Genomic DNA, 13,517 nt, shown 5'->3' with positions numbered 1-13,517 from the left:
ATATTAAGTCATTATTCTTTCAAATATATATATTTAGAAGTCAGCTTTGGTTAGCTAATTCTTTAGCCCAAAAACATCCACTGAAAAATACTGTAAAAGGCTAAGAAAGACTGAGGTTCCTCTAGAGATATATAAAATAAGATCTTTCACTCTTTTAATTTCATACATTAATTATAACAGAACTTGTACTGGTGCTAACAGTAGGTACATCATTTTTTTCATATTGGGACAGTTTTTTCCTTGCATTATTCATTAATGACTCCCTAAATCCCCTTATTCTGCCTGTTTCATTACAACACAACCATTATTTTAAAGGTCTCCATCTGAACAAGTTTAACAGGGAGGGGATTGTGATGGAGGATAATGCACACTGCACACTTCAAAACTATAAAAAGCTGTAGTTTAAGTAGCTTTCCCAGTAAAATCATGATTCCTGATTGTGTGGATTTTAAATACCCTTAAGCTATATAAAACCAAGCTAAGAAACAACAATTATATGAAAAAAATATGCTACAAATCCCAGAATTACAAACAAGTCATTTTGTTTTTTCTTTCTGCTTACTTTGGATTTAATTTGCTCTTCTTTTTCTGGTGTCCTAAGGTAAAAACTTAAAGATTATTGATTTTATAGAGACACAGACGTAGAGAACAAACATATGGACACCAAGGGGGGAAAGTGGCGGGGGGTGGTGCTGTGATGAATTGGGAGATTGGGATTGACATGTATACACTAATATGTATAAAATGGATGACTAATAAGAACCTGCTGTATAAAAAAATAAAATAAAAAAGATTACTGACTTTAGATCCTTCTTTTCTAACATATGCTTTCAGTGCAATAAATCTCCTCCTAAACACTGCTTTTTGATGCAACCTACAAAGTTTGATAAGTTGTGTTTTCATTTTCATTTACGCTGACCCTTAAACAACACAGGTTTGAACCGTGTGGGTCCACGTATATGCAGATCTTTTTCAGTAAGTATGTATTACAGTACTACACGATCAGAGGTTGGTTGAACCCGTGTATGGGGAAGCATGGATACGGAGGGCTGACTGTCAAGTTATACACAGACTTTCAACTACACAGGGTCAGTGCCCCTAACCCCTGCTTGTTCAAGGGTCAACTGTAGTTAAAAGTATTTTTAAATTTCTCTTGAAATTTCTTCTTTGACCCCTGTATTACATAAGTATGTTGCTAAGTCTCTGTGTATTTTTAGATTTTTCCAAACAAGTCCTTTTGAATACTGAACTAATATTTCTTGGTCATGCTAAAATTAGTTAATACAACAGAGATGTTTTAATACACAATAGTACCACACCTAGCTACGGCACTGAGAAGATGTCACAAAGAACAAGGAATATATTGACATGCCCAATAAGACACTAATATGGTCCTGAGCAGCGGGTTGGTAAAAACAAATTACTAATGAACTTTTAATAGAAAAATGTCTCAGAAGTGGTGACCTTTCAGCTCAGCATGATCTTATAGCCTTAATTCTCCCATAATTAGAAAATAATTGTAGAAGATAACTTACTTTAACTTTTTCCCCAAATCATCTTTATTGTGATTGAAGTAATACTAGACACAAAAATCAGCTGATATTACAGGAATGTGAAACAATTTTATCGACCGTTCTTGCTGAAATTCTGGGTAATAGAGAATTGAAGAAAATTAGACCAAAGGTCGTTAAGAAGGGCAATCTGAAAGACAGCATATAAGTTTAATTATACATAACTGTCACCAAGCTAAACTTGAGGAGGTGGTGGAAGTAACGAATTTACTAGCTGACACTGGATTATAACATAAGAAAAGATATGGATTTGGAGGGATTTTAAATGTGGCAACACTGTGGAAGTACTTTTCATTGTAATTCAGGATACAGAGAACTCGCAAACCGGTTTATGATTATATAAACTACGGCCCATTTTCTGAATCTGTTATCAAACACTGGAGAGACTGCTTCCAAACTAAATCTAAAGGCAACCTGCTGTTATTTATTTGCCAACACGTATGGATTTAAAAAGAAAAAAAAAAATGAAGGCCAGGCAGGCACTCTGGGAACTGGAATTTTCACATATTAAAGTTCAGACACAGTATCATAATTTTTGCCCCATAAGTCAAGAAGCAGGCGCTTCCCTGGTGGCACAGTGGTTGAGAGTCCGCCTGCCGATGCAGGGGACACGGGTTCGTGCCCCTGTCTGGGAAGATCCCACATGCCGCGGAGCGGCTGGGCCCGTGAACCATGGCCGCTGAGCCTGCGCGTCCGGAGCCTGTGCTCCACAACGGGAGAGGCCACAGCAGTGAGAGGCCCGCATACCGCAAAAAAAAAAACAAACCAAAAAAAAAAAAAAAAAACAAGAAGCAGTGAAATGCTCTGGTAATTAAAATAACATAGTCAATATTATCTATAAATAATGAGCGTGCAAGGATCTGCAGGATGATGAGTAAACATTTTGGCAGGGAGCAACTGCTACATATTGGAATGGAAAGCAATGTCTTTATCAGGCCTCTCTCTCCTCCTGCTTTCTCTCCCCCGTCACATCAATCTCATGGGAATTTCCCAGACAAAAGCCTTCTGCTTAGCTTGTAATGAATTAAACATCCATCTGATTTAATCTCTAGCATTTCTCTTGCTCTGCCCACAGGTAACTAACTGCCACGTAGCAGAAAGCTGACTGGACAGGAGTGTAGTGAACTGGTTTTATGCCCACACCTGACATGGAACACATTTCTGTCTTTGGACCTCCATTTCTACGTTTGTAAAAGTGAGAGGCTGAACTGAACTTGATAATGCTTACAGTTTCTTGTCAGCCCCACAGTTGATAACTACTGCATTTGGACGTGTAGAACATGGGTTAGTTCCACCTCAGCTTTCTGAAAGGTTTCCAATATCAACAACTTGAGCACCTTCCTCTATTAAGGCAAAAAAGTTTAAGCAAGAAGGAATGTCCTTATTTTTATGACAAAAATCCATACTGGTTATACCCTTCAAAAAGTCTCAATGAAGTCATATCTAACATTTGCAACTCTATGCATATAAATATTTAAGTTCATTGCAGCACAGCGTATCAAACAATAAAACATCAAGGCGTGCAAAGGCGCTTCCTGCCCTCCCCAAAATTGGTGACACAGAATTTTTTCACTTCCAAATGTGAAATGTGATTCACACCCAGAATGTGTCACAATTTGCATGGATAGGCTACTAAAACTGGAGCTTCTTTTGTAGACAGCTACGTAACATCTCAGGCATGTTGGTAAGAAAAGAATCATGACTGAGACTGGTGGTGGCAGCAGCCGGTTGGTTAGAGAAAATTAATCCTATTTTACTAATGGCAATTCCTATTCACAATGCCTAATTTTCTCCATTATCGTATAAATAGTCCACAGTGTCTATTACGTGACACATACCTCTGTCACATAATAGCCCTACATGGACGCTTTGGGTGCATAGTACAACCATGACTACACCATCATCAAACAACCATATACACCCAAGTCTTTGAAAACTTTGGGACTGGAGCAGGCTGGAAGGAGAAATAAAGAGAAGAACGAAAGAAAAGCTATAAATGAGCATATACTACGTGTATGTTTTTGGAATCCTCCCACTGATCCTGGCAAGCTTGGAGCCTTAAATCAACTTCGACGTTCAGTTCAGAGATATTCCCCACCAAGCCTCTCCCTGTCCTGGTTCAACCTACACACCAAACACAGGTTCCAGATTTCTAGAATAGCTTTAGGAATAAAAGAGCTGAAAGACGACTTGGAAACAGCCACTCTCTGTGGGTTTGGTATCAGAATACAAGAGCTTCAAGCAAAAAGATCTGTGAAGAAGAAAAGCCTATCTGTACATTCAACTCTCTAATAAGACTTGCCCCATTTGCCCCCCCATGGAGCAAAATATCTTTTTTTCCTGTCATTATCATATGTAAGAAAAAATACCAAATGCTCTTGAAAAGGTTCACATTGGACAAAGGAAGGTGTAAAAGAGGAGAGCTGTGACACGTGACATAAAGAATGAAGTTCATGTGCTGAACCTCAAAGGCTTCATCAATCCTCCAATCAACAAATATTACTAGAGCGGGATGGCAGTAAGGGGAGAGCCATTCTAATAGAGTTTATGTCTGGTCTGGATTGCTACCTCTGATTAACTGAATATTAAATGAGTTGTCCAGTGATCTCGTGTTCTCTACTGGGGTGCTAACAGATCTTGCAAGAGGTTCTTACTGCCATTTCTTAATCCTAAAAGTTAGCAGATAGTTATAACAGACCTGGCTCTATCCTAACATCTGTCATGGGACCCTTTACAGTCTGGTGCTTTCAGCTCCTTCCTGGTTATGTATATTTTTTTAACCACATTTTCTTTCCATTCCAGCAGGTTTGTTTGTCTTGAACAGACATTCTTTTCCACACCTTTCTTCAGCTCCAAAGGAAATGCTGCCACAGGAATGAGGCCAGTGGATGGATGCCGCCTCTTGTACTGACATTGTGCAAAGAAAAACACTACTTACAATTTTAAGCCATCTTTACTCAATAATAAACAGTGGTTTGATAGTTCAACCACAGCTGTTGACATTTACAACCAATTGTCATGCATTTCCTAGGCATAACTTACAAGTTCAAGCTTTTTCATCTTTTACTGAGGTTTAATGCTTTATGTGATGAACAATATTTTTTAACTGATTGCACCACTTGCTGGCTTCACAGAAGCACCCAACATCACTCACATATAATGTCTGCGGATCTAACTCAAGCCGGAACCAAGTTAGTGAACTTGCCATCTAATTCTATAAACTATCCCAAACTTCTATTCTGCGGAGAGCAACTATCACTTTCATATCCATGGCTAGCATGAGTATTTAAAACTTCTGGATTTTCAGAGTCAATATTTCACAAAGAAAGAGCGAGAGTTTATCACTTAAGTAGATGTAGATGCTGGGCGATTCACTGGGCTCCTTCCTAGCTGCGTGATTTATTTCCATACACCAGCCTCACAGTATTTAAGTAAGAAAAAATTCAAGGTAGCATATGCAATAGGATTTTTAACTAAACACATGACCAAATAATTTAGAAATGTCTCCAGGTCTTTGTATATGTATTTCAATCAATAAAGGAAGTGCTGTGTCAACCCTCTGCTTTTCCTATTAATTCTGGGTCTTTACTCAAAAACCTTCTTCTTGGGGATAGGTTTTCTGACAATCCTCTTCCTTCCCCTACACTTTTCCCCTTCCCAACTGCTCACTTCCAAACTAGCCTTAAACAGAGCTGATAACATTCTCCTCTGAACATAATACTATGAATGTATCTCTTAGAGCATTATTAAATTTTATTAAATATTATTTGTATGATGTCATATTGTATATTATATATGTGAGGCATCACACACGCCCCTCTCCTACAAGACAGTGAGCCCCGTAGAGACAGAAAGCATATTTTATTTATCTTTGTAATCTAGTGCCTGAGAGTGTAAATAAATGTTGCTGAATAAATAAATGTTGAATTTTCTCAAGCCTAGTAGTAAAGATCCCGTTTGTTTTTCATGGATTATTTCTCTGGAGATAAAAGTGGTTTAAACTTACTAACCAAATACTGTGCTATGAATTATGTAGGAACAAGTTACTGTTATTCTAATACTCCAGAAAGGAAAAGTGAAGGAAAGAAAATGTGTTATGTACTCGGTGTTCCACATTTAGCCACTGAGAAATAAGGTGTAGAAACTGGATTTCATACCTGACAACGTGGTACTCTACCCATTAGCTTATGTCACTCACTTGAACAGCTCCTATTCTCTATTTGTAATAAAGTTTCTTTAGCACAATATGCTTTGGACTAAGAAGGAATATCAGTTCCATGAAGTTAAAAAAGGGCCTGATTTCTCCCTTTCCTTTTATGTAATGGCAATCAGCATTATTATCCTCTCAGCTTTCCAGGTTTGACAGGGAATGGTATGCTTTAGTGACTGTGAGAAACCATGAGGGATGCCCCAGTTTTTAGGGAGTGTGTAAGCAAATGGCTGTTTCCTCTGTACTCCATTTCCCACTCTGTGAAAAAGAAAAGCATAATATTTAACATTACCAAGCTACTGTGAGGGTTAATTAGATTTAATGGGGGAAGGGAGGCAAGCTGATTAGGCACTATTCAAATTCAAAGAATCATTATTTTGTGTCTAAAAATAATCCTGATTTAGGAGTAAAATTAATTTGGAAGCTCAATCTTTGGTAATCATCTTCCCATACCTAAAATTTAAAAAAATGCCATAGTTTTTAATCAAAATCCCATTCTAAGCGCAATTCAATGAAGTAAAAGAATGGAGATCTGTGAATGTCCATTCACCTTTGAAGCAAAACAGTACACAGATCAGTTCTTTCTTTTTCTTTTTTCTTTTCCCTACTTCTCTCCCTCCCTTCCTTTGCTCCTTCCTTCCTTTTTTTGAAGATACACTATGTGTGGAAAGGTTAATTTTGGAGAATGGAGTAACGTAAACAAATATAGATTTTAAATCTACATTGACTTTTGTTCGTTTGTTTCATATGAAACATTTGTGAAACACTTTACATTCCCTCTTTAAGCAATCAGTAATCAATGTTCTGTGGTTGAAATAACTCTTCAGGTCATATCTGATAAGTTCCATCTCTATTTTTGTTCAAGAACTAGTCAGTCCACCAAAAGGGGTAGGATACGCAGGGTGGGAGGGAGACGCAAGAGGGAGGAGATATATGTATGTGTATAGCTGATTCACTTTGTTATAAAGCAGAAACTAACACACCATTGTAAAGCAATTATACTCCAATAATGATGTTTTTTTTAAAAAAAAAGAACTAGTCAGTGAAAGAAGATCTTTGTATTCCCCAAATTAAAAAACAAATCCCTCGATATTTAAGGCTAAGGTCATAAAAAGGGCATCTAAACAGTAGTCATCATAATTAATTTAATAGATTAATTTACTATGAAAATCTTCATGAGAAGTAGAAGCTGGTACCTGAGAAAAATCCGAGTTGTTGTCTAAATCTTACTAAAAAAGTGAGTGTCTTCTAAAAATGGAAAACATTCTTTAAAAATGTAACAGTTGATAACCCTTGGAAATATGCCATATCTGTTAGGAAAAAAATGTTGCACTCAGTTTTTGGTGAGTGAAGACGATTTGGCTGGAAAGGAACTCTATTCGTGTTTGTTTAGAATTTTCCAAAGGAAAGGGAAATAATGTAGTTCAGTCAGTAGAAATGTATTCTCTACAGAGAAAGCAGGAATAATTCTCTTTTAACACAGTCCTATTAAAAATTCCCATAAGACTTATAAATTCTCATCACATAGACTCTATACTCACCAAGCAAACTTCTGATTATTCATTCGATTTCCCCGGACCCTTGATACTGGGGACGGATGTACCCTGTAAGAGATGAGAGTAATCCAGTCATTGAAAAAGCATTTTCCTGATTATAAATGAACAAATAAAAAGTGATCTGGCTTATAAATGATCTCTTTTAGATTTGCTGAATATAAAATGCCCCAGAACTTGAGCACCTTTTAGTAAATGGATGCAGTTAAGTTCCTATGCCTACAGACCAGCAGTCAGTCTCTCTCTTTCCTTCTGCACCACTTTTAACATACAAAGTGTTTGTCACAATGTTCACTGTGAAGACCCCCCAAAGGTAGGACCAGTTTTACTAAGTTGATTCATTCATTCAGTCCAACAAAAAGTTACTGCTGCCTACCTAATCCTTGCCAGGTTTAGGAGTGCATAAAGGTAATGTAAGGTCTGGTGCTGGCCCTCAGTGAGCCCTTTCTGCTACTTGTTTCCATAAGAAGGACACGAAGAGACAGTCTAAGTATACACTCCCTCAGTCAACTTCCAGATTTAAAGCCCTGAAAAGCAAGATAATGAAGGGGATCAGTATACGCCACCCCAAAACACGCTACTGAGGCATAAGGATTATTTTCATTTGAAGGCAACCACAAACACAAACAGGAGGAGGAACTCTCTACCTTCCCTTTATATGCCTAAAAGCAGGGCATACATTTCCCTTTTGTAAAGGAAATTTTCATTTTTAAAGGCGTTCCCTGCCCCCCCCCCCCCCCCGCCCCATACCAGGAAGCAGAGTACAATGTACAACTCTTATCACCAAAAATGGTATTGAGATGAGCTGGCATAAACAACCCTTATTTACCATTAGTTTCCCCCATACATTTCCTAGTCACCTTCCTAAAATTTAGCCCCCCCTAAACGTCCAGACCCCCTTTTCTTTTGACAAGGCACTTCTCTACAATTTATTACCCTTTGTTAAAATGGTATATAAGCTTCAAATTTTAACCACCCCTTTGAGTTGCTCACCACTGAGTATTCCTGCATGCATGTATGCACACATGTTTTATGTGTAAATAAACTTTGGATGTTTTTCCTCTTGCTAATCTATCTTTTGTCAGTTTAATTTGCAGGCCCCCAGACCCTAAATAAGGAGAGGGTGGAGGAAAAAAAATTTTTTTCCTCCCCTACAATAACTTCATCCAAATGTCCAGGCACAGAATCTGTGGGAATGGAGGAGAAAGGAAAGGTGAATAGTTATTTCTAGGAGGAAGGTCTTCTAGATGTGATACTCTCCAGCCAGGCTTTAAAGAAAACAGTCATTTCAAACCTTTAGCTAAATTATGGGGAAAAGATAGTAAAGACTATATTGTTTTACAAGCTTCCGGGGTTGGAGTCATCCACTGGAAATAGTTGAAATTTCTAGGAACTGCTAATATCTTCCAATCAGGAGCTAGCTGCTGAAACTCCGTGAACCTCCACCTCTTTGTGGGTCACTTACTGGCAGCACAATTTGCTCTACTTCCTGTCCTTGTGGACACCTTCCTGCTTCCTAGTAAAGTACCCATCTTTCTTTACTAGGTACCTGTGAGATCTAGGCAGTCGTTAAGCTTGTGTTATCTTTACTCTTTATGTCTCAGACATTATTCTATTTACAAGACAAGAAACAAAATGGGGATTTTAAATTGGTCTTAAAGTCCACTTAGAACCAAGAGCCCCAAGGTTGATTAGAATCCCAGTTCTCCATAGTTGTTCAGCGAGTGAGAATCATTTCAAAACGGACAGTACAGGGCTTCCCTGGTGGCTCAGTGGTTGAGAGTCCGCCTGCCGATGCAGGGGACACGGGTTCGTGTCCCGGACCGGGAAGATCCCACATGCCGCGGAGCGGCTGGGCCCGTGAGCCATGGCCGCTGAGCCTGCGCGTCCGGAGCCTGTGCTCCGCAACGGGAGAGGCCACAACAGTGAGAGGCCCGCATACTGCAAAAAAAAACCCCCAAAACAAAAAAAAAACCAGACAGTACAGTTCTAGCCCCTCAGAAGGGCCAAATGCAGTCTTTCCGTAAACCCAGAGCCAGGCTGCACTTTGCACTCAGAAGGCTTATTTCTTCCAACATCCCTTATTAACATTCTTTTCCTCACAGCACTTCTCAATGGATTCTGCAGCTGAGCCGCTCAGCACAGATTTTCTGCTTTGTATGGGGGAGGGGTTGTTGATGATGCAGAAAGATGGAGAGAGGCCAGACAGCCCCTCTGGTGAACTGTCTCTTTCAAGCACGGCCCACTTCCTGCTGTTTTGCAGCTACAAGGATCACCTGTTGGTCTTGGCATCCGGCCACAGGGGGGCCTATCGGAAATGACAGACTCAGCTAGAAATGAAAGCCAGCTCATATTCCAGTGCCCCAGTTTGGGGAGAGAGAGAACAAACACCCAATAAAAATGCGTAAGAATTATACACAAGGTAGCAAGTCTCATTCTTTTTGCTTTCTTTTTTCTTTCAGTCTGTTTGAAACACAGTCATCAAAATGGAATTGTGAGCCCAAAACTGTCTCTCCAGTTAAAGTTCCCTGACCTAAGGGAAAATGCAGGAAATCCTCGTGAACCTTGCCTGCATACCCCCTGGGGTGTCAGAATCCTACTGCCTAAATAAAATATGCAGGAGTAATAGACCACATACTCACAGTTCTTTAATTCACTCTGCATCCTTTAAATGTTTACGTCATGTTGCTTCCACCTTAACCCTATTTCTAGTCATCATGATAATTCCACCAGGTGAAGTTTGATGATATAAAAGTACCGATGCTTCTCACTGCATACATCAGTGGGAAAAAATGGGTCTGTTTAACGTATAATTACAATATTCTCTAAGTAATTGTATCTTTTAGCAAAACTTCATTGATCCATAGATCAAATATTGTAAGTTGATAATTTCTGAACTGTTTTAACAGTCTTCAAAGAATTCCTGATTGTGTATGTAAGACCAAATAATTATAAGGTTTCTTGAAATGGTAAAACAAGAAAGGTTTTTTCCCTTCCCAAAGCGAGTAAATTGATAACCTGGAGCTTACTTTATCTGATAAAGTAGACCGTAAAGGGTAGACCGTAAAGGTTTGCATTTCAGCTACTCCCCAATTTCATTTCTGCAAAAGAATATGCAGTGTTTCTATGAGCTCTGTCTTTAAATTGTGACACTTTTTGCCTTCTCTACCTTCTTTCCACATATAGCAGCTAGGCAGGTAGCAAAGTCAAAACCCCAGTAGGAGAAACTACCATCTAATCTGCATGTCATGCATTATTCATGGCCTCCTGATTCCTGCACCTGCATCTAGGCAGGAAGCTTGCAGGGAATGTTCATTATTCTTCTCTTAGCCTCACACAGGCTTGATTACTGCTAAGCCACTTTGTTCTGTAAGTAAGGGTTTCAGGCCTTAGTACTAACCGCTGGATATGGAAAGAAAAAAAAAATCACCAGGCTGAAGAAAAGGGCAATCTTTGTTGTTGTATAACATGTATTCAATCCTACAGTGTGCTCTTCGGAGACTGACAGTTTAGGTCAGATGGAAATGCTTGCATTTGGTAATTTACATTACACAGAAAAAAGGAAGCTATAACATTAAGGTCATGTACACCAACTGTTCTATTTATATACACTTACTCATCTGAGGCAGACAGCATGTTTATAATTTTACCCAACACAAGGCTTAATTTAGCTTTTTTGCTTAGCATGTGAGAACTTTTTAGATACCTTCATACAAAAGTGATTCTTCCTTCTTTCGGTATAAGCACTAAAGGACCCGACCCTCAAATCTTGTATTTTAATGACTAACATTTATAGTTAATCAAGAGAATATGATCGGTCTGTTCTTTTTCAATGTTTTCCTGAACCTACCCGAATGGCTGGTGGCCGGCGGTGGGATGTGAAATTTCCATCCCCAACGCAAATTATTGATCACGGATGAACTGCCGGGAAGGGCACCCATCCTACCTTTTTACTATCCCCATCGCAGAAAAGCTGTGACAATTTAAATCCAATCTTATAGCCCCCAGTGGAATCAGGATGAAGTGGTAAAGAGTACAAACTGTGTAGCTGCCTGGGATTGAATTCCGGCTCCACCATTTACCAACAGTGTCATCTTAGGGCAAGTTACTTAACCTGTCTGCCCTTCTGTTTTCTCATTTCTGCACAAATGGAGGCAATGAGAGTGGCCACCTCCTAGGTCTGTGAGATTTAAATGAGTTCATAGTTTTAAAGTGTTTGGAACAGTGCTTGGTACACAGGAAGCAGTTAATACATGCTAGCTATTATTAGCAGTGCCGATTGGATTGGAAAGGATGGGAAGATGGAACTGGAATATCAAGTTAATTCCAGGGGGTTGAGATAAATGTGCTCTACAGAGCCTGCAGTCTCGACTACTATGCTTATATGACTTCACTGAAGGCGAGGAAATAGCAAAGAGAAATAAACACCCATAGAGTAACATGAACCAAATACTCTGGTTTCTAAGGTATGACTTCCTCTCTGGCACCTCATTTTGTCTTCTTTATTAGAAGACCTATCTTCCGTTTACTAAATTGGATAGTATTTCAGCTGTATCCCATTCAAGTCAGTAATCATAGGAATAAAGTCATCCCCATTACTAAGCCTTTACTCGGTGCCAGACACCATGCTTAGTTCTTTAGCTACATTACCATATTTTCTCCTCATATCATTAGTATCCACATTTTACCTTTGAGAAAAATAGGTTTAGAAGAGTTAGATAAGTTGCCAGAGTTGCACGGAGAAAAGCAAACTCAGAACTTGGACACAGGTATGTCTGACCTGTCTTCCTGCAGATTATCAACCAATACTTATAAACTCATGTATATTCCCTCCCCACTACCCCAGAGGATGCAATAAAGTGAATTAGCACCAGGGGCCTTAACAAGACTTAGCATTTATTGGAGCCCAACCGAACATTCTATAGTATAAATAGATGCAAAGTGAATGTACTGGTTTTCCTGGCCTAAAATTGGCACCGGGCTAAATATTAAGCCTTCGGGGACTCACCAGAAATAGAGTCACAGTCATATACTTTGTTCTCCCTTTAACTCTTCATGAAAATTCCGCATTATTTGTGTTACCATTTCAACACATAATGTATAACACATGTAAGTTTTTGATGGTAAAATGAATCTACCTCCTCACTTCCCATTTTTTCTAGAACCCAAACCAATCCAGTTTGGGACCACACGTATCTGATGAAACCATCGATGTCACGGTCATCAATGGCCTCCATGTTTTCAAATCTACTGGTTAAGTCTCAGTCCTTATCTTCTCAAATTCTCCACAGTGACTCACAGAACTGATCACTCCATCCTTGAAAAACTTTCTCTACTCGGCATCAGTGACATATTTCCAGCCTTCTTACTCTTTTTTTTTCCCTTTGCCTAAGCCTCTTCCTCTCATTCTTCTGAGCTCTAAATATTGGTATGGCCTGGGGATCATTTTCCCATGACCTTTCTCTGCCCTGTTTCAGCTCACTCCCTGGATAAAGGAGTCTCCAAAATAGCTCCCCTCACCCCCTTGATGATTTCGTCCCACCCACAGGCCTTAGATACCACCCATATAACAATGACTCCCAGATTTCTATCTCCAGCCCTAGCCCCATATCAACACCAGACTTAGGGTTTTCAGCCCCGACCAACCTTTCCCTTAAAAAATAAAACGTGTTCCTTTTCTTATCTTCCCAGGCTCAAAACTGGCAGCATCATTCACCCAGTTGCAACCCTGAAATAATATTTGAGCCGTTTCATGCTCTCATGCCCCATATGTTAGAGAGGCTGCTTAAGTGAGAAAAATCAGAATAAGTTATTATTTCAAAGACCAATAAAATATTTATTGTAACAAATTACTCATCTAGTAAGATTAGAGATTTTCATTACAAGATCATAAGAAATTATTATATATACATATTTCCTATTCTTAAATCCACTTTTTTCTGTTATGTAATAAAATGAGTAGCCCGTACTCTCATCCATAAATTGATCCAATTATTTGACAAAATACACACTTTAACAACTCAGTTTACTCCATTTGGGGAAGCAAAGATTAATCTCTAACTCCACGATTATTCTTAAGAATCAGAATTTTCCTACGTAGAACCACATGAAAGATAATTTTAAAGTAATTCTTGGTATTGCTGCCTTCTTACACACAGTTGTACTGAATACAAGTTCTCATGA

At 38.9% G+C, this 13,517-nt stretch overlaps 1 protein-coding gene across 3 annotated transcripts in view; it reads right to left on the bottom strand.

The window, feature by feature from the left end:
* Positions 1–13,517, bottom strand: part of KLF12 (KLF transcription factor 12) — a 454,868-nt gene that overhangs the window by 76,345 nt on the left and 365,006 nt on the right. For all 3 annotated transcript variants that reach the window (XM_027116076.1, XM_027116077.1, XM_027116078.1), the window contains one exon: positions 7,323–7,385. In XM_027116076.1, coding sequence (XP_026971877.1) covers positions 7,323–7,385 — 63 coding nt within the window. The remainder of the gene's footprint in view (positions 1–7,322; positions 7,386–13,517) is intronic.

Source organism: Aethalodelphis obliquidens, unplaced genomic scaffold (assembly GCF_003676395.1).
Source record: "Aethalodelphis obliquidens isolate GAN/ISIS:26980383/991018 unplaced genomic scaffold, ASM367639v1 scaffold15, whole genome shotgun sequence".
NCBI classification, from domain to species: domain Eukaryota; kingdom Metazoa; phylum Chordata; class Mammalia; order Artiodactyla; family Delphinidae; genus Aethalodelphis; species Aethalodelphis obliquidens.
This window is presented reverse-complemented; position numbering and strand designations above follow the sequence as displayed.